At 39.2% G+C, this 27,737-nt stretch overlaps 1 protein-coding gene across 1 annotated transcript in view; it reads left to right on the top strand.

Moving 5' to 3' along the window:
- The window catches only part of TAF2 (TATA-box binding protein associated factor 2), a 71,523-nt gene extending 62,527 nt beyond the window's left edge, over positions 1-8,996 (top strand). The window contains exon 17 of the mRNA XM_017882937.1: positions 7,592-8,996. Coding sequence (XP_017738426.1) covers positions 7,592-7,854 — 263 coding nt within the window. The 3' untranslated portion in view covers positions 7,855-8,996. The remainder of the gene's footprint in view (positions 1-7,591) is intronic.
- Positions 8,997-27,737: the final 18,741 nt, after the last annotated feature.

The following is a 27,737-nucleotide window of genomic DNA, read 5'->3' as shown; positions in this document are numbered from 1 at the left end:
CCTCTGCTTTTTATTTTATTTTATTTTATTTCATTTTATTTATTTTATTTTATTTTATTATTTTATTCATGAGTTGAGATGAAATCCTAGATGGCCCCCTTAGAGCCAAGGAGCCAAATGATAATTGAGAACTGGAATGTGTTACAGACCTTGTCTAGGAGGGATAGAAAAGAATGTGTGTTTAAAGAAGAGACGGAAACTGTTTAAGTAGAGGACATGTTATGGTTTACTTTTAACCTTGCTTCCCCAGTTTTCCCTTTCCTTGCATTTGATAGTAGAATATTTTAGGGCAGGATCATATGTGGGTATTAGATTAAGCCATTGGGATGAGAAGGGAGAAATGGCAAGAGTATTTTCCTTCATTACTTTATTATTTATTTTCCTTTTCCTGAGGTAAGGAAAGGGATACAGAGAAATGGCCATTATGGTTCCCATGGTTTTAGGGATGAACATACAATATTCTCTCCCTTCTCACCACAGCAGCTCCCTGTCTACTACGGCAGAGCCTGAGGTGACTGGACTGTCTCCCAGGTTGCTGTAGGGATTGCAGTGCTGGAGAGGAGAGGCCAGGCAAGGGGAACAAGGAGCAAGGGAATTCCCTAGTGGTTTTGTGGGAAAGAAGCAGAGAGTTTCTGCAGCTGCCTCGCTAGGGCTGCAGTATTATGTAATGCCTTCTTGCATAAGTCAGAAAACACAATTCTGGTAAATTTTTTAATTAAAAAAAAAAAAACACAACTTTTTTACAGCTTGAGAGCTTGCCCTAGAGGTCTTTCTTTTGAAACTAATATGGAAAACAGACTTTGATTTTTTTATCCTTAAATTATAATGATATAACTCTACATTTTTTTACAGTGATCTAAACAATCTGCAGAACAGAACTTACACCTTTCCTAATAAAACTGCAGGTTTTGTGTTAAATTTAAACATATACCTAAGGTGAATGAATTTACTGGAATTAGCAGATTATTCACGGTTTCTTATCAGCACTTTCATCACATGGGCTGAAAAGCTTCCACATTAGACTTACATTAAGTACCTCTTTCTGTTTGTTTTACATTTGTTAACTCGACTGCAGCTAACCGTTATCCATGGTGCATTTTATTTGGTCTCCAGGAAAGATTTTACATTAGTAGAACAATACAACTCTGAACATCTCTTTTGTTCTTTCCATATAACATGAAATAGGAAAATTTTTTTATTGTGAACTAAATGTATCTCCTTTCTCTGATGTATTTGCTATTTAGAAGAGTGACGTGTATTTCACCTTAGTAAAAGGACTTTCATTAGCCTAAAGATGAGTGGTGCCTGTGGATGGACAAGTTAGCAGGCATCTTGTAAACCCGTGAAAGGATATGTGAAATTATGTGTGTAAATGTTTGTATCAAGGGATGGTAATATATGTATTGTCTTGATAGTTCTGGAGATGACCTCATTATGCTCCTGTGAAAGTAAACTTTTGTGTGTCCCAAATCTAATTATAAGGAAATTACACTTTCTTACCACCTTAGATTAGACCTGGTAAACATTATTTAGGAAAGATAGATAATAAGCAAAACATATATATGTACATATATAGAGAGAGAAAAGAATATATAAACATATATTCTCTATATAGAGAGAGAATAAATAAAACATACTATATATATATATACACAATTGTATATATAATATATATACTTACACTACATACAATTATAGTATATAGTATACAATTATAGTAAATAGTATAAATGAAAACTTAAGAGCTAAAGGTTGTTGGTGATGATAGGGTAGCACAGATCATTTGTTCTCCTGTTACTGCCAATTAATATATTTGTATAAGTGTCTTTTCACATATGCATGAGCATATTAATGGGATTAAATTTCTAGAAAACTTGCTAAAGGAATATAAGCATGTAACACTTTCACGGTATTGCCAGATTGCTTTAATTTCTCCTTTAAAAAAAAGCTTTGGGCCAGGCACGGTGGCTCATGCCTGTAATTCCAGCACTTTGGGAGGCCAAGGTAGGTGGATCATTTGAGGTCAGGAGTTCAAGACCAGCCTGACCAACATGGTGAAATCCCACTTCTACTAAAATACAAAATTAGCCGGGCGTGGTGGTACGCATCTGTAATCCCAGCTACTTGGGAGGCTGAGGCAGGAGAATCTCTGGGAGGCGGAGGTTGCAGTGAGCCGAAAGCACACCACTGCACTCCAGCCTGACTCTGTCTCAAAAAAAAAAAAAAAGAAAGAAAGAAAAAAAGAAAAGAAAGGAAAGAAAAGAAAAAAGCTTTATTATAGAGAACTGTAAAGTAGTCAGACAAGTATAATGAGGCCCCTGTATGTGTTACTCAGCTTCAACAATAATTGGTTCGTGGTCAGTCTTATTTAATCTTACCCATTTCTACCCTTCTGAATTATTTTGAAGTGAATCCCAAATATCATGTAATTTTATTCATAAATTATTTAGTTTGTATCTCTAAAAGGTAGCACTTTAAAAAGTCATAACCACAGTAACGTTATACCTAAAAAAATTTACTAATTCTTTTATGTCATTAAATATCCAGTCACTGTTTAAATTTCAGTTGACTCTAAATGCCATTATTTATTTTTATTTTTAACAATTTATTTGTTTAAATCAGTGTCCACATAAGGTCTACATTCCAGTTGGCTGATACAGCCTTTGTGTCTTTTTTAATCTAACATTTCTAGTTCATACCTCTTTTCTTTTCCTCCCTTACAATATATTTGTTAAAGAAGCCAGGTTTTGTTCTATACTTTTATTCTAATGTTCCCAATTCATACCTCTTTTCTTTTCCTCTCTTACAATGTATTTGTTAAAGAAACTAGGTTTTGTTCTGTACTTTTCAAGTCTGTATTTTATTAATTTTATACCCATGATATAATTAACATGTTAAGGTCTCTAGTTTCTGTCAATTTGTAGTTGTATCTAGAATTCTAATTGGATTCAGGTTTATAAAGGGTGTGTGTTCTTTAGTCTGGAAGCATACAATGTCTGGTTGACTCTTTGAGGTTAACCACTATAGATGTTCAACCTAGATTCCTTAATTCATCAAGTTGCAAGATAGTGATATTTCAATTTATACTTTCATTTTTATTTATAAGCTGGATTACTTCTGTAAAGCTAAATTTCTCCTCATTTGCCATTACCCAGTGGTATAAGTCTTTAGGAAAACAAAGCTTAATTCTTCCATGTATTTAATAATTTTCAAAATAATGAGTTACTGACTAGCAGTCTCCAATGCTGATCAGTCATTTTCAGTCTGTCACAATTATTGTCCTTATCATATTCAGTTTGTTCCATTTTTGGACTGAGTTCATCTGACAAGACTTTAACTTCCTTGCAGTTACACCCTGTGTTTCAAGCTCATGTTGTAAATATTCTACCATAGACCTGAGATTAGCCATTTGTCCTAGGAGCCCTGGTTTCTAACTCCTTTGTACTTGGTGCTAACTAATCCATTGTCTTCTTAGTAGACTTCATGTATCTCAAGAGAAATGCAAGATTTATTACCAATATTTCTTTGATGCAAAGTGTAAGGCCACTGTCTAGACAAAAAAATTGGATTCAGTTTTGAAGTGGTTGTAAGTATTCTTTGGAAAGTTCAAACCTACAAATGCTCATTTGCCCATTAGGCAACTGAGAAGCACAGGTTCCAACATAATGATTGGCTTTCTGCAATCCAAGTAGTTTGGTAGTTATTTAGGATTAAATGATAAAACTTCTCTCTTCTCTGAAATGCAAAAGAGAACCTCAAGCTCCCAAGAGTGCAGACAGCCAACGAGAAAGCTGCAAAGTCTGTTGATATAGAATGATTAAATAATGAGATGGAAGCTAAAGGAATTTGTTCATGAGACTTTAAAGCTTCTTATTACTTCTTATCACCCACTTGTGTATTCTGTTAGGTGTTGGCCTATTTTCCCATATTTATAGAATCAGGAACATATTCATGCAATTTATGTATTAAAATCCGATTTAAAATACGGTAGCATATATGGCTGAAACTAAATCAGATAATCTCTCAATATTTTTGTTCTTTTAAAGAATATCTGGGTGCCAATTATTACAGAAGATACAGTTCCCCAAACTTGCCTCTCTATATAAATAATGTATTTAGCTTTTACTTTAGTATTAGTTTTGGCTTTAATACAAAGATCATTAATATAAGAAATAGAATTTGGGGATACTAAAATGTGAATAATCTGTGAGCACAGAAACTTTAATTTGTTCACATGTTCTAAAATATTGGAGCAGTGCCTGACACAGAGGAAGTACAGGAGTCAAATACCACTTGAATGGATGAGCTATAATAGTTTTTGTGCATTATTCTTCTCTCCTCAAAATCAGTGACCTTCAAGTTATATTTGGTTGGACTAAGCTCACCTGACATTTAAAAAGAAACACAACTGTATAATTCTGTTATATTAATTAATTCATTCATTTAACAAGCTTTGTTAAGGGGGCGTGCTAGGGGATGATAGAAACTGTGCTATATGTTGGGACACAAAGATGAAAAAGACAAACTTCCTGTCCTCAAGAGGCTATCAATTTAATGGAAGAGACTCAAAGACAACAGAAATACAGCAGTCCATGTTTGTATAGATGGACACTGTAGCATCGTGTTTAAAAGTAAGACCCTGGAGTCAGGCTCTTCAGATTTGTAGCTCAGACCTGCCACTACCACCTTGGGCAAATTACTTAAATCTCTCTTTGACTTAATTCCCTTATCTGTATTATGCTGTGGAAACATGAAGGAACCAGTTCCTTTGGGAAATTTGAAGAAAACCTTTCAAAGAAACATTTGAGTTAGGTTTTAAATTATTGAAGAGACTAAAATGTTCTTTGTTTCATTATCTCTTCCTTTAAGTTGCAGCTTAACCATTACTTTCCTGGAGAACTTTGCCTGTCTGATCCCCCCTTCCCCCAACTAATTTAAGTCTCCTATCGTGCTCCTGTTTCACTTTATGTTTTGCCTTTTTATTTACTCAGGTTCACTTACTCAATTTATTTCTTACTTGCTAGTCTGCAATCTCCTAGGAGGGAGGAGGGCTGATATCTGTCTAGTTTATCAATGTTTTCCCCAGTTCCAGTTAGTTTCTGATGTTTGTTAAATGGGTGTATCAGTTAGACAAGGAATAAGGAAAGAAGGACATCCCAAGCATAGGGAATAGCATTTAGAAATACACAGTGTTATGAAAGGTTTAGCCTAGAGTAGTATATAGAAAGGAAGAATGAGAGGCTGGAAAGGTAACTTCAGGACAGATTAGGAACTGTCAATAAGTAAAATTAGTACTGCAATGTAATTTTTAGAAAGCTTCTGTGGTAATATCTGGTTTGGTGAAAACCATGATTTGGGGGCAGGGTTGGATCAAAATTAGTGCTGAGAAATTTACTTTTTTACAATTGAAATCCTCACTTTTACGTGAAGCCTTTTTTTCATTTTTGTTTTTTTTTCTTTTCTTTCTTCTTTCTTTCTTTTATAGAGCTATTGTCGGGATTGCTAGTTTGGATTAATATATATAATATATATTTTCAGAAATTCCTGCACTGACGTCCAAGGAGTTTGTCTTTTGTACTGTCAGTAAAACCAACTGGGTTTTAAGCAGATAAAAGCAGCTTTGTTTAGGAAGACCATGATGCAGCAGGGTTTCCCAGCCTGGACACTATTGACATTTTAGGCATAATTCTTTGTTGGAGGTATAGGGGTGTCTTGTGCATTTTAAAATGTTTGCCAGCATCTCTGGCCTCTACTCGTAGGATGTCAGTAACAAAATGTCTCTGAACATTGCCAATTTTGTCCCCTTGGGGGCAGAATCACCCCTGGTGTTCTGAGAACCACTGCTGTGAACTACATATACATTAGACACTTAACCTATAAGATACTTCCGGCAGAGAAACCTTAGTGACTAGGAGGAGACTAGTACCAAGTACCTATAATACTAGTACCCATAATCCCGATGAGGTGAGGTGGTCTGAATTAATACAGTTGCAGCCTGAATTAGGATGAGGGGTGGATTTAAGAGATACTTGGCAACAAGATTTGGTAACCAGGTAGCTCTGGAAGGGAGGGAATCTGAGATGAATCTTGGGCTTAAGTTGGCTGCATGTAAAGCAATGCCATTAACCTATAGTAATAGAGATTTGTTTCTCAGAGTATGGCCCAAGGTTATAGGCCTGTGGGTCTGGAGGAAAAAGCAAATCTGTACACTAGAGTTGGAGAACTACTATTATAAATTCCTAGACTGATAGAATGTTAAAACTGTAGAGAACCTTTGAGGACATTTGATCTAGATTTTTAGATGATAAACTAGGCCCAGAGAGATGAAGTATAGCTAAAGGCTAACAGGACAACCTAGTCCAGAGTATGGGCCTGCTAATTCCGTTTCTTTCTTTCTTTGTACTGACACTACTCTCATCTGTGTAGAGAGACAGATGTTCCCTTTATAGACTCCCCACCTTTTCTGGGTTTCTTAAGCTGTGTGTTCTGAATCTTCTTAGCGTTCATGTTGTCTATCCCTAGAAATTGTCTTAAGGAGCTATACAAATGTTTGATTTTCACTGAGATACCATTATCAGTAGCTAGAATATCATGTTTATGTGTATATCAGTTGTTCTCCAGATGGAACAAAGAAAATAGAGTCATCCCTTGGTATACGCAGGGGGGATTAGTTCCAAGACCCCTCCCCGGTGTACGAAAATCCATGCATACTCAAGTCCTGCAGTCGGCCCATATGAAAAACCACCTCTTCTATCTATATGCAGGTTTGCATCCTTCAAATCTGTATTTTCAATCTGCGTTTGGTTAAAAACAAAAAAAGTCCACATATAAATGGGCTTATGCCGTTCAAACCCATGTTGATCAAGGGTCAACTGTATTATCATCTCCCCCTCCCCAATACCTTAGAGCAGAAATGTAGTTGAGTGAGTTATGTTTTCATTGACCAATGTTGGTCGTTTGTTGTTTGTTTGTTTGTTTATTAAGATGGAATCTCACTCTATCACCCAGGCTGGAGTGCAGTGGCATGATCTCAGCTCACTGCAACCTTGGCCTCCCAGGTTCAAGTGATTCTCCTACCTCAGCCTCCCGAGTACCTGGGATTACAGGAGCCCGCCACCATGCCTGGTTAATTTTTGTATTTTTGGTAAAGATGGAGTTTCATCACACTGGCCAGGCTGGTTTTGAACTCCTGACATCAAGTGATCCACCCGCCTTGGCCTCCCAAAGTACTGAGATTATAGGAGTGAGCCACCGCACCCAGCCCCAGTGTGAGTCTTAACCTGTAACACCATGTGTAATATTGTTTTTTCATAATACTTAGAAAATATTAGTTTTTAAAAGATTAGTTGGTAACACACTGGTATATGGCTGAATTTGTAGACTGTAAGGAACTATATATTCAACTTCCTGGCCACAATGCTGAAAAACTGTGTGTAACTAATTACATGTCTTATTTAGATACTTCTCTCATTCCTAATAGAAGTGATAAAAACTTAGGAATCCCTCTTTACATACTGTCATCACCTTCCTCCTTCTTTATTCTGGCTTTCCTTATTAACAGGAATTCATTTGGGTATTTTTAATCTTGAAGGTAAAGAACAATCACCTTTGGAGATGGGTATGCATCCAGTGGCAAGCGCTCCACTCTCAGTCTTTACTAAGGAATCTACAGCCTCCAAACACAGTGACCACCATCACCACCATCACCATGAGCACAAGAAAAAGAAGAAGAAGCACAAACATAAGCACAAACACAAGCATAAGCATGACAGTAAAGAAAAGGACAAGGAGCCTTTCACTTTCTCCAGCCCTGCCAGTGGCAGGTCTATTCGTTCTCCTTCCCTTTCAGACTGAGAAGGGGACAAAGAGACCTTTCCTTCCATGTCCAGAAGAATGTATGTAACTAAAGCTTTGTCCTCTCTGATGAATGATAAAAGGGAGGGGGAAAGGATTTGCCTCTCCTACAGAAATTCTGAATTCATTTAAGTTCTAAGCATTTGATTTACATTATTTATACAGTTGGGATCTAATTAGGAAAATGTGTTTTGTAGTTCTGGATAGACTATTTCTTCCGCTGTTTCCTCCTCAAAACACACAAAAAGAGCAAACTCCTTTTCATAAAAGCCCTCATATCCACTGGCAGTCCCCATTCGCATCGTGGTCTCCATGTGTACTGCCAAAGTCAATTATGTTTGAAAGCCTTTGTTGGATGTTATGGGGCAAAGTATGATTTACACAGAAGCAACTGCCAAATCTGTGATGCAACCACTATCTCCAGTGAAATATTGTATAACACCATTTGGAACTACTAAAAAGACAGAGGCTTTTCTACAGGACTCTTCCTTATTGCACCATTTTTGTATTAACCATAGAAACTAAGCATCAGAATTTATGCACAAAGAATATGTTATTTTTCCTTCTGTTCTAAAATACTGAGATTTGGGGAAACAATTCTTTTTTAAAAAAATTTTGAATATCTTTTGATAACACATTCGGCGGTTACGATATTGGAATTTAGCAGAACTATCAAATCCAAAATTGTTTTCAAATCAAGATGTTTAAATTATAAGTTGTTTTGTTTTGTTTTCCAGTAAGTATGAATGAAAATATTCATATGTAAAATATGTTTTGCTAAATGTGGACAATTTACACACCCAACATTTACTCTTTCCAAAATTATTTCTGTAGGACACAAAGTATGATACCTTTAAAAAGGTGACCTTATATATTGTTTATTAACCTAGAAATAGACAATTTGGCTCTCATACCATAAGCATTTTAAAAGACATATGAGACGTTTTGATTTCATTGTATGGTGGTGCGTTTTTATTTCTGAATTTTCCGTATGCTTTAATACTTAAGAATATTTTATATCTGTTCCATTTTATCATTTCCCTTATCATTAGAAAGTTTGACAAAATACTTGAACATTGGTTCTCTAAATATACTTTTAGTTGTGTTTAACTTGTTTAATAAATAACTTTTTAAGTTGATCATTCTGTCTTTGTAGCTTTTTATATCTTGTGTTACCTTCTTGTGTGTGTATATATAATAAACCTGTCCACATACTTTGCAGAGAGCTTTGTGAATAGGTGGGATTTTTAGCTGGCCTCACTAGGAGGAATGATTTCAGTAGGCTGAGATGGAGTAAAGTTCTCTCAGCAGAAGAAACAGTATCTTCAAAGGTATGTAGGAAAGCATGGGTGTGTTCAGGAATTAGAAGGCTGTGCGGTTGGCCTGGAGTATAAGTGCAAAGGGAATATGATCAGATATTGAAGCACCTGAATGACAGTTATTTAAAGTTTCAATTAATTGAATGTTGTCCAGCTGAAATTATTTTTGGAAAATAGGATATTTTAGAGTGTATAGTGATGCCATGTATAGAATTCCCAACTTTGAAAATTCTAAGCACACATTTCAAAATAATTACTTGTGTTATAGGAAGACATTGATAAATAATAGCTACCTATTATAATTCAAGCACCTCTTGTATGCTAGGCATTGTACCAGGAAGTATATGTTATGTATTATTTCTTAATCAGATGTTTATATTAGATATTTCTTCCAAGGAACTTTTTTTTATGGTGAAGTCTCGATTATTTAAGCTTTTAGTTGGGAGCAGACAATGCAAAGGTATTTTATTCACATTTTTGAAATAGATAATTAAACACAATGCAGTTTCAATCTAAGTCTCCAGTCTCTTTTCCCAGAGGCAGTACTTTTTTTTTTTTTTTTTTTTTTTTTGAGACGGAGTCTCGCTCTGTGGCCCGGGCTGGAGTGCAGTGGCCGGTTCTCAGCTCACTGCAAGCTCCGCCTCCCGGGTTCACGCCATTCTCCTGCCTCAGCCTCCCAGTAGCTGGGACCACAGGCGCCCGCCACCTCACCCGGCTAGTTTTTTGTATTTTTTAGTAGAGACGAGGTTTCACCGTGTTAGCCAGGATGGTCTTGATCTCCTGACCTCGTGATCCGCCCGTCTCGGCCTCCCAAAGTGCTGGGATTACAGGCTTGAGCCACCGCGCCCGGCCGAGGCAGTACTTTTTGACAGTATTATATAGCTCTTTCCAGCACTCGTCTATATATATATTTCCATATATTTTTACAGTATGTACAGATTTTTTAAAACAAGCAGTAGCATATAATACAGACTTGCAGAAATTGTTTTAATTATGCTTTATCTTTTATGGCTTTTGCATATTATTGCATAGTTACAAAGAACTTCCTTATTCTATGATTATATAATTCTTTCACTTTTTTTTAATGTTCTTAAAATTTTATGTTTCAGGTTTACGTTCTTCGTCCAACTTGAATCCATCTGCAATTTATTTTAATAAAAAATGAGGGGCTCAACTTTTTTTTTCTTCTATTTAATTTTTTCTTTTTTTTTTTTTTTTTTTTTTTGATAGAGACAGAGTCTCACCATGTTGCCCAGGCTGGTCTTGAACTTCTGGCCACAGGCCATCCTCCCACCTCAACCTCCCAAAGCATTGGGATTACAGGCATGAACCACACACCCAGCCTTGCCTCAACATATTTTTTAAGTTCCCTTTTAATTTCTTCATTGACTCATTGGTGGTTCATGCATTCAAGAGCATGTTGTTTAATTTCCATATACTTACCAGTTTTCTAAAGTTCTTGTTTTGACTTCTAGTTTCATAATTGTGGTCAGAAAAATATGATTTCAAGTAGAATTTTCAGAATTTTGAAATGGACTGAAATGTAATTGAATTGACAGAAATCAAGAAGATTCCAGTCTTCTTAAATTTGCTGAAGCTTGTTTTGTGCCCCTGCATGTTAGATTCTGGAGAATGGTTCATATGTGCTCTGGAAGAATGTATACTCTATTGCTGTTGGATTGAATGTTTTGCTTAAGTCTGTTAGGTACATTTGGTCTAAAGTGTTAAAGTTCAGTGTTTCCTTGTTAATATGTCTGAATGATCTGTCCATTGTTGAAAGTGGGGTATTGAAGCCTCCTTCAGTATCTCCTGCAATACTATATTACAGTCTATCTCTCCTTCAGATCCTTTATTAAGATGCTTTGATGTTGAGTGCATATATATTTACAATTATTATACCCTCTGAATGAATTGGCTCTTTTGTCATTTTGTCCTTTGCCTCTTTTTTATAGTTTTTGGCTTAAATTCTATTTTGTCTGATATAATTTCTAATGTCACCCTGATATGTATACTATTTGGACTATTTTATCATCAAAGTATGGTTTCCTTTACAATTATATATTATTCTAAAATTTTATTACTACTTAAAATCAGGGCTTAAAAGTATTTTTACTGTCCCGGGCACAGTGGCTTACGCCTGTAATCCCAGCACTTTGGGAGGCCGAGGAGGGCAGATCACAGGGTCAGGAGTTTGAGACCAGCCTGACCAACATGGTGAAACACCGTCTCTACTAAAAATACAAAAATTAGCTGGGCATGGTGGCACGCGCCTCTAATCTCAGCTACTCAGGAGGCTGAGGCACGAAAATTGCTTGAACCCAGGAGGCGGAGGTTACAGTGAGCCGAGATTGTGCCACTGCACTCTGGCCTGGGCGACAGAGTGAGACTCCATCTCAAAATATATATATATATATATGTGTGTGTGTGTGTGTGTGTGTATATATATATATTTACTGTAGTAAAATGACACATAATTAATGAGACCTCCTTTATCATACTAGAATATTGTGGCTTTATAAAATTTCCGAGCAACTGCTGTTCCATATGCAAATTTTTTAACTTATGACCTGTGTAACTTAACCACAGTAATTGAATGTCAAGCCACTCAGCATTGTTTCTTTCTGAAACAAACTCGCTTTATTTGGTTTAGCCCAGTAATCTCTAAACATTTTTGCTTTTTTATTCCATTCATTTTCTTTAAAAAATGAGTGTACATATCTAATGTATGTATATTTATTATATGTAAATATATATGTATTAATATAGTATGTTCATTATAAAATATATGTAAAGCTGAGCATGGTGGCTCATGCCTGTAATTCCAGCACCTTGGGAGGCTGAGGTGGGAGGACGACTGATGCCAGGAGTTCAATATCAGCCTGGACAACATAGCAAGACCCCATTTCTACAAAAAATGAAAATGAAGACAACCAGGCATGGTGGCATGAGCCTATGGTCTCAGCTACTCAGGAGACTGAGGTGGGAGGTTCGCTTGTGCCCAGAAGTTTGAGGTTGTAGTGAGCTATGATCATGCCAGTGCATTCCATTCTGGGCGATAGAACAAGACCCAGTCTTTAAAAATTTTATTTTTTTCTTGAGACAAAGTCTCACTCTGTTGCTCAGGGTGGAGTGCAGTGATATGATCTCAGCTCACTGCATCCTCTACCTCCCAGAGTTAAGCAATTGTCGTACATCCGCCTCCCGAGTAGCTGAGACTACAGGCATGCACCACTATGCCCAACTAATTTTTGTATTTATAGTAGAGACAGGGTTTCACCATGTTTTCCAGGCTGGTCTCAAACTCCTGACCTCGGGTGATCCTCTCACCTCAGCCTCCCAAAGTGCTGGGATTATAGGCATGAGCCACTGGGCCCGACCAAAAAAAAAAAAATTATATTTTTCATTATCGTGTGTTTACTTTTGAGGCAGGGTCTTCCTTTGTCACCCAGGCTGAAGTGCAGTAGCACAATCACAGCTCACTGCAGCCTCGACCTCCTGGGCTCAAGCAATCCTCCCGCCTCCGCAACCCAAGTAGCTGGGACTATAGGCGCCCACCATCACACTTGGCTAATGTGTATTTTTTTGTAGAGTTGGGATTTCGCCATGTTGTCTATGGTCTCGAACTCCAGAGCTGGTCTTGAACTCCTGAGCTCAAGCAATCCACCTGCCTCAGCCTCCCAGAGTGCTGGGATTACAGGTGTGAGCCACAATGCCCAGTGAAATAATAATAAAAAAAAAAAGTGTCACGATAGGATAAAGATGAAGTATTAGGTTGGTGCAAACATAATGTGGTTTTTGCATTACTTTCAATGGCAAAAACCACATATATGTTTGCACCAACCTAATAAATTATTTGTTAATGTCCTGCAGTTTGTGATAGCTTCATAGTAAGTACTGAATTTATGAAGCCCCAATGTAAACTTAGTTCAAGGTTCATTAGTAACAAGAGTTTGTCAATTCATAATTCAAATTATTTTAATTTTTTTTGCTTTTTTTCCTCAAATCTGACTCTGAGATTAAAAACTTACCATTTATCTTGCAATATTTAAGTACTTTTTATGCATTAACTATTTAATTTTAGGCCAGGCGCGGTGTCTCACACCTATAATCCCAGTACTTTGGGAGGCTGAGGCGGGCAATCACCTGAGGTCAAGAGTTTGAGACCAGCCTGGCCAACATGGAGAAACCCCATCTCTACTAAAAATACAAAATTAGCCAGGCGTGGTGGCATGCGCCTGTAATCCCAGTTTCTCAGGAGGCTGAGGCAGGAGAATCGCTTGAACCCGGGAGGCAGAGGTTGCAGTGAGCCGAGATCGTGCCGCTGCACTCCAACCTGGGCAACAAGAGCGAAACTCTGTCTTAAAAAAATAATAATAATAATTTTAGCAACAGCCATCTAAGATAGGTATTATGATTATGATAAAGACTTTGAGGCACGGGAAAGTTAAGCCAAAGGTCACACAGCTTGTAGGTGATCGCATTTGGATTCAAACCGAAGGGCCTGGCTCTATTTGTGTCTCCTAGATATGTGCTGTCCAATGTGGTAGCCACTAGCCTATGTGGCTATTTAAATAATTATATTTTTAAAATAAAACTTTAGTCCACTTAGCTATATTTCAAGTGTTTAGAAACAAGATAAACCTAGTGACTATCATGTTGGATAGTGCCAATCTAGAACATTTTCAGCATCACAGTAAGTTCTATTGAGTTATACAATTGGTTACCATGTTTTATCTTTTAATGTAGCTTTGGAAGAGATCATCCTATGAGATGAGCGTTAGTTTAACTTTTTTCAGTTATTTGTCCATGCGTGCATGATTGTTATTATTTTCAATCCACTGTTTGTAGGAATCTTTGAAAGACAGTTGTCTATTTTGTAGTGTTTAATTAAAACAGATGATACGGGCCAGACGTGGTGGCTCACGCCTGTAATCCCAACACTGGGAGGCTGAGGCGGGCGGATCACTTGAGGTCAGGAGAGACCAGCCTGGCCAACGTGGCAAAACCCATCTCTACTAAAAATTCAGAAATTAGCTGGGCATGGTGGCATGCACCTGTAGTCCCAGCTACTCAGGAGGCCGAGGCAGGAGAATCACTTGAACCTGGGAGGTGGAGGTTGCAAGTGAGCCAAGATCACACCACTGCACTCCAGCCTGGGTGACAGAGTGAAACTCTCTCAAAAAAAAAAGAAAGAAAAAAAAACTGATGATAGGCCAAGTGCAGTGGCTCGTGCCTGTAATCCCAGCACTTTCCAAGGCCAACGCAGGATTGCTTGAGTCCAGGAGTTCAAGACCAGTCTGGGCAACGTAGAGACTATTTGTCTCTACAAAAAGTTTTTTTAAAAAATTAGCTGGCCGGGCGCAGTGGCTCAAGCCTGTAATCCCAGCACTTTGGGAGGCCGAGACAGGCGGATCACGAGGTCAGGAGATCGAGACCATCCTGGCTAACACAGTGAAAGCCCGTCTCTACTAAAATACAAAACTAGCCGGGCGAGGTGGCGGGCGCCTGTAGTCCCAGCTACTCGGGAGGCTGAGGCAGGAGAATGGCATAAACCCGGGAGGCGGAGCTTGCAGTGAGCTGAAACCCGCCCACTGCACTCCAGTCCGGTCGACAGAGGAGACTCCGCCTCAAAAAAAAAAAAAAAAATTAGCCAAGCATGGCCGGGCACAGTGGCTCACGCCTGTAACACTTTGGGAGGCCGAGGCAGGCGGATTGCCTGAAGTCAAGAGTTCGAGACCAACCTGGCCAACATGATGAAACCCCATCTCTACTAAGAAGAAAAAAAAGAAAAAAATTAGCTGGGTGTGGTGGCACACGCCTGTAATCCCAGCTACTCAGGAGGCTGAGGCAGGAGAATCACTTGAACCCAGGAGGCAGAGGTCGCAGTGAGCCAAGATCGGGCCACTGCACTCCAGCCTGGGTGACAGCAAGACTCAGTCTCAAAGAAAAAAAAAAAATCAGCCAAGCGTGATGGCACATGGCTGTGGTTCCAGCTACCCGGGAGACTGAGGTGGAAGGATTGCTTGAACCTAGGAGATCAAGTCTGTAGAGAGCTATGATCATGCCACAGAACTATAATTAATTCATTAATTAAATATAAATATTAAAAACCAGATGATACCTATAAGTTTAGCTGGACACATATAAACTGCAATATGCCAAATACTGGAATGGGTGAGAGCCCCACTGTCACCAACCCCTTGATACTGGGAAATACCTAAAATAAATAATAAAAAAATGTAAATAGTAAAAAGCAAAAACGAGATGATACATTTAAGTTCATTTAGCTGGGCACATATAAACTGTAATATGCTAAATACAAAAATGGGTGAGAACACTGTCACCAACCCCTTGGTACTGGGAAATATATAGTCTGATGCATGATTCAGGTGAGAACCTCAGTGTCAATTTTCAGAAATAAATAAAAGCAGAGGTTCTACTATAGTCTCCCTTTGTCTCCTGGATGCTTCTCACAGTATGTAAGCACCCTACTTTGGAGGTCACTATTCTAAATCCTTTTTCTTACATTCCTGACCTATTTATTTACCTCTTCAGTGTTTTGCCATTTTATCATTTGTCTGTCTTCATCTTTGCAAAGGAATAAACAAATCTTCTATCAAACCCAGCAGAACTATTGCTCAGCAGGGGAATGGAAATCTTACAGGGACACAGATGTTTACTATGTGGAATACACGGCCAGGAGACCATAAAGAAAGGATGAAAATAGTTCTCAAGTTGCTTTGTTTGATTTCCTTAAAATATTGTCTTGGCTGCTTCTGTGACCAGGTAAAATTCTTTGTAATGGTTTTTGCAAACATATTTTCTGCATGTAGTGCCACATTTTCTGCACCATTTTCTTTAGAACTTTAAAAAATGTATGCATTTATAAAAATTGCATTTTAATTGATTTTTTATTAAACAAGATAAGACCTGATATCTAGTTGTTCATGTATGTGAGACAACGGAATGGAAGTAAGTGTAATTTCTTGTGCAAGTACTTTTCAAACAGCCGTGCAGTTTTATATGTTTGTGTTAAAGTGAAAGATGGCAGGAAACTAATAGATGTCATGCCATGTAAGACAATGCTGTCCTTTTTTTTTTTTTAGGCAAGGTCTTTGCTTTCCAGGCTGGAATGCAGTGGCACAAACACGGATCACTGCAGCCTTGATCTCTCCAGCTCAAGTGATCCTCCTGCCTCAGCCTCCCAAGTAGCTAACACTACAGGTGCATGCCACCACACCTGGCTAATTTTTGTATTTTTTGTAGAGACGGGGTTTTGCCATGTTGCCCAGGCTGGTCTTGAACTCCTAGGCTCAAGCAATCTGCCTTCTTCAGCCTCCTAAAGTACTAGGATTACGAGCATGAGCCACCGTGCCCAACAATGTGCTTTTCAGTGAGAGCACAATTGGGCATTTTAAATTGCCTTAAGACAATCTCATTTTATATTTTTCAAGGAAACTGGCTTGGGTATTTTGTGTAGAACTGTCTGTCCCACACTTTACTGGACAATTAACATCTCTGGTCGGGTCCCTGCCCACCAATCATCATGAACATGTCCAGTCATTAGACAGCCATAATCTCCTCACCTGTCTTCAAATGCCCCTCCTACTGATGGGTACTGCTCGAGTTGAGAAATACGGGGCTAACCACATTCTCTTCGACTCTCATTACTGCCTCTCAGCTTATAATACAGAGGATTATACAATTATAAAATTGGATTAAACATTTTCATTCCAAAAAACAAAGTCTTTCTGTTTCTAATACTAACTCTGATTCATAAGCATTCACCGTGTCCCTGGTGCTGTGCTACGCACTTCATATGCATGTTCTCATATGCTCATTGTACCGTGTAAAATGAGTGCCAGCATCCTCATTTTACAGACGAGAAAACTATCAAGTGCACCATACGTGATTAAAATTTATCACCCAATATTTATTAAGTACATTCTATGTGCACAATACTGAGATAAATTCAGAACGAGGTAGGCAGATTTTGTCCTCAAGGAGCTTGAAGTTGCACAGCTAAGTGGAAAGGCCAAAATTTTAACCCAGGTCTGTCATTTCTAGAACAGCATACTGCTTCCTATTTCTACCACTACCTCCACCTAAATTATCTTGAAGAGAAATTTAGCCAAATTAATCATAATTGATGAACTGTAAATATATTTAGAAGAAGACATCTACAACTATGTAGTAATTTTCCCCTCCTCAGCGCTGCTGTAGTCTATATATATAAACAGGCCCCTCTAGAGTAGCACAGTGCATATCCTGAGTGGCCATAAATAAGAAAGAGCCCAGTCTCTGCCTAGAATACTTTCTCTACTCTCAGTGTCATGCTTTGCATAGAGACCACTCAAATACCTGCTCTGACACATGGGGTTTTCAGGTTCTAACCAACCAGCCATCATTTCTTCCTCCCTCCATCCCTCTCTTTTCCCTCCTTCCCTGCTCCCATTTTTCCTTCCTTCATTCCCTCCACTCATGCATACGATATTTTGGAATGCCCACTGTTTTTCCATGTTCTAGGAAAATGATAAAATATTCAATAAAACACACAGTCCCTTTCCTCAAGGATCACACCGCTCAGAATTAATGCTCTTACTCCTTTTTCATTGTATGTATAACTCTCCTAGTATTCCCATAGTGTGTCTTTCAGTGCTTTTACCATGATATTTGTTTGGAACATTATTTAGATTAACACTGATGTACATTGACTTAAATGACATCCTTATCTTGATTGGTGTGATAACTCTCAGTCTGCATGCTAGTGTATAAGCTGATAAGCAGGGTTTTGTGCAGCAGACAATTTGATAAAATATTTTATTTTCCTTCTCTCAAACATTGAAGATCAGCCTCTAGAGGCCTTTTTTGGTTTTTGAACAAGGATATCTAGTTGCTATACCAGATATTCTATGTAATATGCATATTAGGTATTAAGAATACAGTAGGAAAAAAAAAAGGAAAAGCCTCAGCAAATTGGGTAGATCAAAAAGGTTGAAAAAATGTTATTATTTCTCAGGATAAACTTTTACCCCAAAACATGTTATTTGAATATGTGAATGCCCTTTTCCATTCAATTATGAGTCACTGAGGACAGGGGTCATGTCATTATCCTGTTTATGATGTTTATTCTCTTCACCATCTGGTGCCACTGCCAGTCACTGTTTGCACTTTTGAATTGAATATGAAAGCAGAAGGTGACTTTATCAGCCAGAGGAGTAAACAATGTTGTGGAGAGATCATGGCTCTGGAAAACAGGAAACCTGTGTTCTATGCCCAACTCTGTGAGCACTCAGTGCTGTGTCCTGAATAGATTACTCAGCCTCACTAGAGCCAGTTTCCTTGAAAAATATAAAACAAGATTGTCTTAAAGTTTCTTGCTAGTTGCCAAACTCTTGTAATTATACCTTTAACACTAGGTAGTAAATACATAGAGAAGACTACATATTGCATAAGAAAATCTAGGTTATAAAGTCCTTATTTCAGGACTTCAAGATAGACAGCTTTGATTGCTTTTGTTTGAGTTTTGTTAAAAGACATATTTTAGCTGCAGACCACCTTCCTATACTCTGAGCATAGGCATGAGGTACTATGTAGTTAGATATATGAACATGAACACTTCCAATGAACTGTAAACTGTTTTTTCTCTTCTTTTCTTTTCTGTTTTTTTTTTGAGATGGAGTCTCGCTCTGCGCCCTGGAGTGCAGTGCAGCCTGGAGTGCAGTGGCGTGATCTCGGCTCACTGCAAGCTCCACCTCCCGGGTTCAAGCCATTCTCCTGCCTCAGCCTCCCGAGTAGCTGGGACTACAGGCGCCCGCCACCCCACCCAGCTACTTTTTTTTTGTATTTTTAATAGAGACGGGGTTTCACCGTGTTAGCTAGGATGGTCTCGATCTCCTGACCTCGTGATCCGCCTGCCTCAACCTCCCAAAGTGCTGGGATTACAGGTGTGAGCCACCGCACCCAGCCATACTGTTTTTTCTTGCCTCTTTGGACAGGTCCATTTCCACCCCCAGGATCTACTCACAATGATGTTCATCTGCTGCTGAGTGGCTTTTAGAACTTTTACAGACTGCAGAGTCATCAAGGCTCACACCCTAAATGCCTGCTGAGAGGCAGATTCTGTGGAGAATATAGCCCCTGCCTGCAAGGAGGCTAGGTTCTAGTAGTAGAGTTAAGATGTATATATAAGTGGCAATCATGGAAACTTGAATCTGTAGTCTAATCTTAAACTAATCATAAAGGAATGAGAGACTTCAAATCAAATCATGGGGATGAAGAGGGAAGCCTTGCCAAGTTCTCTGCTCCAATTATAAGTATGCTCTAGAATTTCTGGTGAAGATTTTTCGTTGCATGCCTCTTGAAACTCTTGGGCCCTGCCTGTAATCCTATACCAGAGAACCTTCTTGTCCTTGAAATCCAGTGCCCAGAAAGTGAATCCAGGACTCAGAGAACAATGCCAAGACTGACCCTGTGAATCCCAGATGCTAATCTGTCCATACCAAGTGAGAAAAATTAGGATAAGGGAGTGAGATTTTGATAAAACTCATTCCACTGAAATAGTGCTGTTTACATTGAAAATAAATATTTTATCATCCTTGCTTGGTGTTAAGAAGTCCTTTTATGAAGTTATGTCAGTGGTAGGTGGTTGGGTGGTTGGTCATTATGATTGTTACTTCAGTGTTCCTTCTTGGCAAGGTCAAAGTTAATCATCTTCATTTTATTTTGTTTTTTAAAATATTTTTGAGATGGAGTCTCCCTCTGTCACCCAGGCTGGAGTGCAATGGTGCAATCTCGGCTCACTGCAACCTCCGCCTCCTGGGTTTAAGCAAATTCTCCTGCCTTAGCCTCCCGAGTAGCTGGCATTACAGGCATCTGCCACCACGCCCAGCTACAAAGTTGATCATCTTCAAATTGCCTAAGTCTAGCAACTAATGCTTTCAGGCTTTGTCAGCATAGCTGGTGTCTTCATGGAGCTTATCTTCTGTTTTTTTTTTTTTACCCTCTGGGAAGAAGTCAAGTCAGTAATACTCTGCTCATTTTATGGTTGAGCAAACAGACTTGGAACCATGTGTTCTACATTTTCTATTAATGTAATACAGGCTTTTCCTGGCATTGATTAAAAATCTGCTCTCCAGACACTTCTGTACACAGTAATTAGATCCATAGAGTTATTCTACATGAAGTCACCAACTCACATGTTTCTCACACCTTGCAAATGCAGAGCTAAGTCCTTTCACGTAGTGGTGGGCATGAAGGGAGGCATCATTCTCTAAATGTTGTGGTTTTCATTAGTAGTGGTAAGTTGTTTTAAGTGAAAAGTAGAGATGTCTATTTTCCTGGCAAAAACTTCTAACATCTTTAGAATATCTTGCTTTGAAGGGACAGTTCACACATCAGGTTTTGATTCTCGTTCAGTTATTTTCCATTCTGAGAGGAGCCAAGTATTGTCCTGAAAGGTCAATATTCCATTTTCATGATTAATTGAACAATCGTGCTTCATGGCTATTTTTCTGTTGAATACAGTTTTCTCTTAAATACAGATTTTTTTTTTTCTTGTATCTTAAGTGGTTGCCTGGTGATTCAGAAGACTTAGCCCCAGAGTTGGCCATTTGTCCACTTCTTATTGCCCTAATTCAGCTGCAGGGGCTCCAGCTGAGCCATACCTTAGTATATCTATGAAGGAAAAAAATGTGTGAATCTGAAGTGTAAAAAAAGGAATTCAGGAACAATTGAACCCTTTAACAGCCTCTCCCCAGAGGTCCTAATGAATTTTTATATTATTAATGATTAGGTTTTGGAGTCCACAGGACTGCCTTTGAATCTTGTCTTTCTTGAATAGAAACTACGTGATTCAGGGTAAATTGTTTAACCTCTTCATTTGCAGAAGAAAACAGCTAATATTTATTGGCAGTGGATGAGGACATGGTCTGTGTTAAAAGCCTGGCATGAATGCTGTCAATTCTTACAATACCATGAGGTAGTGTGGGAGACACTGCTTAGATTCATTCTAACAATATTCATTCTTCTCTCCCTTTCTGACAGAACCACAGTTTTGTGTGGGTAAAATGTGTCTCCTACATACTTCCAGCTTGGGTGGCTCTATATGATAGTACTGGCTATGGAGACATAAGCAGAAATCTGCGGGGGTTCTGCCTTGGCTTTCCCAATCAGAAGAGGGCTCCTGGAGCCTGGTAAGCAATTCTGCTCCTCTTGCTGCCCTAAACACTGACATGATGCCCAAGATGCGTCTGCTAGCTATCTTGTGCTCCCAAAGAAAGGGCAGAAGGAATCACAGATATCATCCCTGACATTGTTGAAATGCTAAACCAACATTTACAGTCACTGTTCTCCAGACTTTTGATTATGTAAGAAGAATAAACTCTCATTTGTTCACATCACTATTGTTACAGGAAAGGGGTCCTAATCCAGACCCTAAGAGAGGGTTCTTGGATCTCATGCAAGAAAGAATTCAGGGCACGTCCATAAAGTGAAAGCAAGTTTATTAAGAAAGTAAAGGAATAAAAGAATGGCTACTCCATAGAGAGAGCAGCCCCGAGGGCTGCTGGTTGCTCAGTTTTATGGTTATTTCTTGTTTATATGCTAAACAAGGGGTGGGCTATTCATGCCTCCCCTTTTTAGACAATATAGGGTAACTTTCTGGTGTTGCTATGGCATTTTTAAACTGTCATGGCGCTGGTGGGCGTGTAGCAGTGGGGTCGACCAGAGGTCACTCTCTGGTCCCTGTTTTTGGTGGATTTTGGCTGGCTTCTTTACTGTGACCTGTTTTATCAGCAAGATCTTTATGACCTGTATCTTGTGCTGACCCCTGTCTCATCCTGTGACTTAGAATGCCTTAACCATCTGGGAATGCAGCCCAGTAGGGCTCAGCCTCATTTTACCCAGCTCCTGTTCAAGACGGTTCACACGCCTTTGACACTTTGGCCAGGTATTCGTTTACTTGTAGTTGAACACATTCCTAGCTGCTACCGGAATTACCCATCTCCAGATGAAGAAAATGAGGCCCAGAGATTTTAAATAATTTGTCTGATTGACACAGCAGGTCAGCGGTGGAATTGGATGTCAGCCCCACAAGGCTGACTTCAGATCCTGCATTATTAACCACTTACCTTGTGGTGTTTGGTAGGATGCAATAAAATTACTTCTATGAAGCACTTCAGCATTAGCATGGTCTCTGGAATGTGGTACATGCTTATGAAAATATTAAGACCTTTCCCACAGTCACAGCTTTATGTTAGTGCTTAACAATGCGTTTCCCATGGGAAACAATGAGAATCAAACCAGAGCTGTCCATGCTTAAACAATCAAGCTTAATGGCTATAGTAGGTGCTCAGTATGTTTGCTGAGTGAGTAAATGAGTAATTCTCTTAAATGAAGAAAATTTTCTAAGCATCACCCTTAGGAGGTTACTATATGCATCTTTTATGAGGATGCTAAAATGTTGTTACATATTAGCATAGATCAGAAGTTCAGTGTGTGAACCCTGAATATCTGAGATAGGTCTCAATTAATTTAGAAAGTTTATTTTGCCAAGGTTGAGGACGTGCACCCATGACACAGCCTCAGGAGGTCCTGAAGACGTGCCCAAGGTGGTCAGAGCACAGTTTGGTTTTATACATTTTAGGGATACATGAGACATCAATCAACATATTGAGATGGAAATTGGTTCGGTCTGGAAAGGCGGGACAACTCAAGCAAAGGCAGGAGAACTCGAAGCTAAGTGGGGAAGAGGCTTCCAGGTCATAGGTAGAGAAGAGACAAATGGTTGCATTCTTTTGAGTTTCTGATTAGCCTCTCCAAGGGAGGCAATCTGATATGCCTTTATCTCAGTGAGCAGAGGGGTGACTCTGAATAGAATGGGAGGCAGTTTTGCCCTCAGCAGTTCCCAGCTTGATCTTAGCTTAGTGATTTGGGGCGCCAAGATTTGTTTTCCTTTCACAGGTGAAAGCTCTGGAAGCTAGAGTAACTCTGGTTCAAATCTAGCCTCCACCACTGACTAAAGAACTGTGTGACACTGGACAAATAGCTTACCTCTCAGTGCCTGTTTCTTTACCTGTGAGATGGAGAAAATCATCTGAATTGCCTCATAGTAGTATTGTTAGAATTAATTTAAACAATACATTCAAAAATATTAAAAGGGCCTGGCAAAGCACTCAATAAATGTTAACTGTTATAACAATAATTATTAATTGTTTTCTCTCTTTTTTTTTTTTTTTGAGACAGAGTCTTGCTCTGTGGCCAGGCTGGAGTGCAGTGGCACAATCTTGGCTCACTGCAACCTCTGCTTCCTGGGTTCAAGCAATTCTCTGCCTCAGCCTCCCGAGTAGCTGAGATTACAGGTGCCTGCCGCCACACCTGGCTAATTTTTTCTTTGTATTTTTTGTAGAGATGGGGTTTCACCATCTTGGCCAGGCTGGTCTTGAACTCCTGACCTTGTGATCCGCCCACCTCGGCCTCCCAAAGTGCTAGGATTACAGACATGAGCCACCGCACCCAGCCAATTATTAATTGTTTTTGCGGATTCGTATGGATACTACCAAAAGTGGTTCCANTGAGACAGAGTCTTGCTCTGTGGCCAGGCTGGAGTGCAGTGGCACAATCTTGGCTCACTGCAACCTCTGCTTCCTGGGTTCAAGCAATTCTCTGCCTCAGCCTCCCGAGTAGCTGAGATTACAGGTGCCTGCCCCCCCACCTGGCTAATTTTTTCTTTGTATTTTTTGTAGAGATGGGGTTTCACCATCTTGGCCAGGCTGGTCTTGAACTCCTGACCTTGTGATCCGCCCACCTCGGCCTCCCAAAGTGCTAGGATTACAGACATGAGCCACCGCACCCAGCCAATTATTAATTGTTTTTGCGGATTCGTATGGATACTACCAAAAGTGGTTCCACTGAATGAAGACAAGTTGAAAATAAGATCCTCATGTGATAGGTGCAGTAATTCAAATGTGAATTTATGATACATTACACATATTCAAATATAGCAGGGTCAAAATAAAAACTCAGGTATCTCAGCTTGGTGTTAGTACCTACATGCTTGCTTCGCATTATAAAATATAAATTCACTTTGAGTCTTGGTGGTTGCCTTTTTTTTTTTTTGGTAGAGACAGGGTCTAACTATGTTGCCCAGGTTTGTCTGAAATCCCTGGGCTCAAACAATCCACCCACCTAGGCCTCCAAAGTGCTGGGATTACAAATAGGCATGAGTCACTACGCCAGGCCGGTGGTTGCCTTTTAAAACCAAAAAGAAAAAAAATGTGTACTCTTACCTTGACAAATTGTAACATGTCTCTCCCATCTGGTTTCCTCTCCCCATTCTGTTTTTATATTTGCATATAAATTTATTTATTTGAGAGGAGTCAAGTCATCTTGATCAGGAAGAAATAATGTCACTCTGCCTTACTGGCAATTATTATTACAACTTAAAAATGACACAACAAAAACTAGCAATTATAATGTTAACTTATGGAACTCAATTTTTAAGAAGGGACTAAGACTTCTAGAAAGGTGTAAAGAGATCTACAGCCCCATTCTCCAGTGAAACAACCATGCTGGTAAACATTATACAAACACAACAATTTAAAGTCCCTGAAAACTGTCCTAAGAACATACAGCAAATGAGGCAATATTTATTCAACAAAATCTACTAAATATGTAAAGCAGCAAGAGTCAGTGACATTTGAACCATGACCTGCTCTCCCCCTTCCTCTCCTACCAGCTGAGTTTGATGGAAGCTCCACTCCAGGCAAATGTGGCCAAAAAAGACACTATATCACTTGATTGGTTCCCAGTCAAGAGATACAGTATCTCACAAGGAGGGACAGGCCAAGAGCATTTTTAATCACCTCTAACTTTAGTTGACACAGGTTCACCATCTCCTGAGAAGTACAGCCAAGAGAGTGGGGGCTCCCTTCCTCAATCCAGCCCCAACTCATAGCTCAGGGGCTATTTCCCCCACACCATCCAGGACTGCTCGAAAAGCAGAGGTGTCATTCCAAGAGAGGCAGGCCACTTGTCACTGTTCAGCACCTGGATCAAGGGCTCAGTGACTTTGTTCAAGGTAGGAGAGGTAGTCGTAAAGAATGCTCTCTCCCAAAGGAGTTGGCTTTATTTGAAACAGAGGGGAAGTTCAAGCCTAAGGGCTCTCTCTAAAACTATGGTGATTTGATGAGAAGAGGTTAAGAGGGGGCTGGTAGCTCTATGAGAACAATCTAAACTACAGGCCATATTTATGAGAGAGAACCAGAAAAAGAGATAGCTGCTAAGAGCCCTCCTGAAATGAGGGAAGAAAAAATAAAAAATTTTGCTTGAATTTAATTAGATCAAACTGTGTCACAATTTATGTCCCAGGACATTGTTGGAAAGATTAGAACAATCAGCAGTCAATTAGTGGAGCCTAACAGCTGGGTGTGATGTAATAGGGACAGACAACTAAACAGAGAATCAGGGAAAGAGGTAGTCAAAGAGAGCTCTGGTAAGGCCACTTGTATCCCAGGGTGTCATCCCATATGGGGGAAATTAGATTTTATTAAAATAGTATAACCAAGTTACCAAACAAACAAGCAAAAAAAAAAAAAAAAAAAAAAAAAAAAGGCGGGGGAGAGAGAGGGAGAAATCAGTATTCAGAATTGCTACTGTATATTACCTAAAATGTACTGTTTATTAAAAGAAAAAAAGGCAAAAAAAAAAAAAGCAAAAATAACTCATACACAGGTAAAAAAGCAGGCAACAAGACTGCCTGTGAGGGGTCTAGATGTCAAATTTAACAGATAAAGACTTCAAAGCGGTCATAATAAATATGTTTAAAAAAGTAAAGAAACAATGCTTAAAGGTTTGAGACACTCCAGCTTTTTTTTTTATATCATTGCTCTTTGCGCTATGTATCTTCTTTCATTCTTTTACTTTTTATCTGTTTGTATCTTTTTTTTTTTGAGACAAAGTTTTGTTCTTGTCACCCAGGCTGGAGTTCTATGGTGTGATTTTGGTTTACTGCAACCTCTGCATCCCAGGTTCAAGCAATTCTCCTGCCTCAGCCTCCCAAGTAGCTGGGATTACAGGCATCCACCACGATGCCCGGCTAATTTTTGTGTTTTTAGTTGGCCAGGCTGGTCTCAAACTCCTGACTTCAAGTGATCTGCCTGCCTTGTGCTCCCAAAGTGCTAAGACTACAGGAGTGAGCCACTGCACCCAGCCTGTATCTTTGAATTGAAACTGTCTCCTGTAGCAAAAGAGGCTTGAAAATAGACAAAAAGTTGTTAGATATACAAGGTCCCTCTTTATCTCTAGTACATTTTTCAATGTATTGGGAAAATATAATAATTATAAACATGTATGTACCTAACAATAGAACTTCAAAATATATAAAGCAAAAATTGACAGAATTGAAAAGACAATTCAACAGTAATAGTTGGAGCTGTAAATAACCCACTTCCAATAATGGTTAGAACCACTAGGCAGAAGATCAGTAGGTAATAAAACACTGAACAGTGCTATAGCCATCCAGAGCTAACAGACATCTTTATTTTTATTTATTTATTTATTTAGTTTTGCAACAGGGTCTTGTTCTGTGACCCAGGCTGGAGTGCAGTTGTGTGATCTCGGCTCACTGCAATCTCCACCTCCCAGGCTCAAGCAATTTTCCTGCCTCAACCTCCCAAGTAGCTGGGACTACAGGCATGTGCCACTACGCCCAGCTAATTTTTGTATTTTTAGTAGAGATGGGGCTTCGCCATGTTGCCCAAGGCCAGTCTCAAACTCCCGGGCTCAAGCAATTTGCCTGTCTTGGCCTCCCAAAACACCAGGATTACAGGCATGAGCACATGTCTGTGCACCCAGCCACAGACATCTTTAGAACACTCTACGCAACAAAAGCAGAATACGCATTCTTCTCAAGTGCACTTGTAACATTCTCCAGGATAGAGTATATGTTAGACCATAAAGCAGCCTCAATAAATGTATAAGGATTGAAATTATACAAAGTATATTCTCTAATACAGTGAAGTGAAATGAAAATTGTATAATAGAAAGAAATTTGGAAAATTCGCAAAAAGGTGAAAATGAAATAACACCCACCTAAATAACCAATTGGTCAAAGAAGAAAGTACAAAGTTAGAAATACTGTGAAACGCCAGGCATGGTGACTCATGCCTGTAATCCCAGCACTTTGGGAGACTGAGGCAGGTGGATGACCTGAGTTCAGGAGTTCAACACCAGCCTGGCCAACACAGTGAAGCCCCATCTCTACAAAAAATACAAAAATTAGCTGGCAGCAGTGGCGTGCACCTATAATCCCAGCTACTTGGGAGGCTGAGGCAGGAGAATCACTTTAACCTAGGAGGCAGGGTTTGCAATGAGCTGAGATAGCACCTCACACTCCAGCCTGGGCAACAGAGTGAGACTCAGTCTCAAAAAAAAAAAAAAAAAAAAAAAAAAAAATAATGTGAAATGAATGAAACTGAAGGCTCACATGTAAAACTTTTGGGATAGAGCTAAACATTGCCTAGATGAAAATTTATATCTGTAAGTATCCACCTCAAAAGAAGAAAG

Source organism: Rhinopithecus bieti, unplaced genomic scaffold, assembly GCF_001698545.2.
Source record: "Rhinopithecus bieti isolate Rb0 unplaced genomic scaffold, ASM169854v2 scaffold_788, whole genome shotgun sequence".
In the NCBI taxonomy this organism is placed as follows: Eukaryota; Metazoa; Chordata; class Mammalia; order Primates; family Cercopithecidae; genus Rhinopithecus; species Rhinopithecus bieti.
The sequence above is the reverse complement of the archived record's forward strand: the minus strand, read 5'-3'. Positions and strand labels throughout refer to the sequence as shown.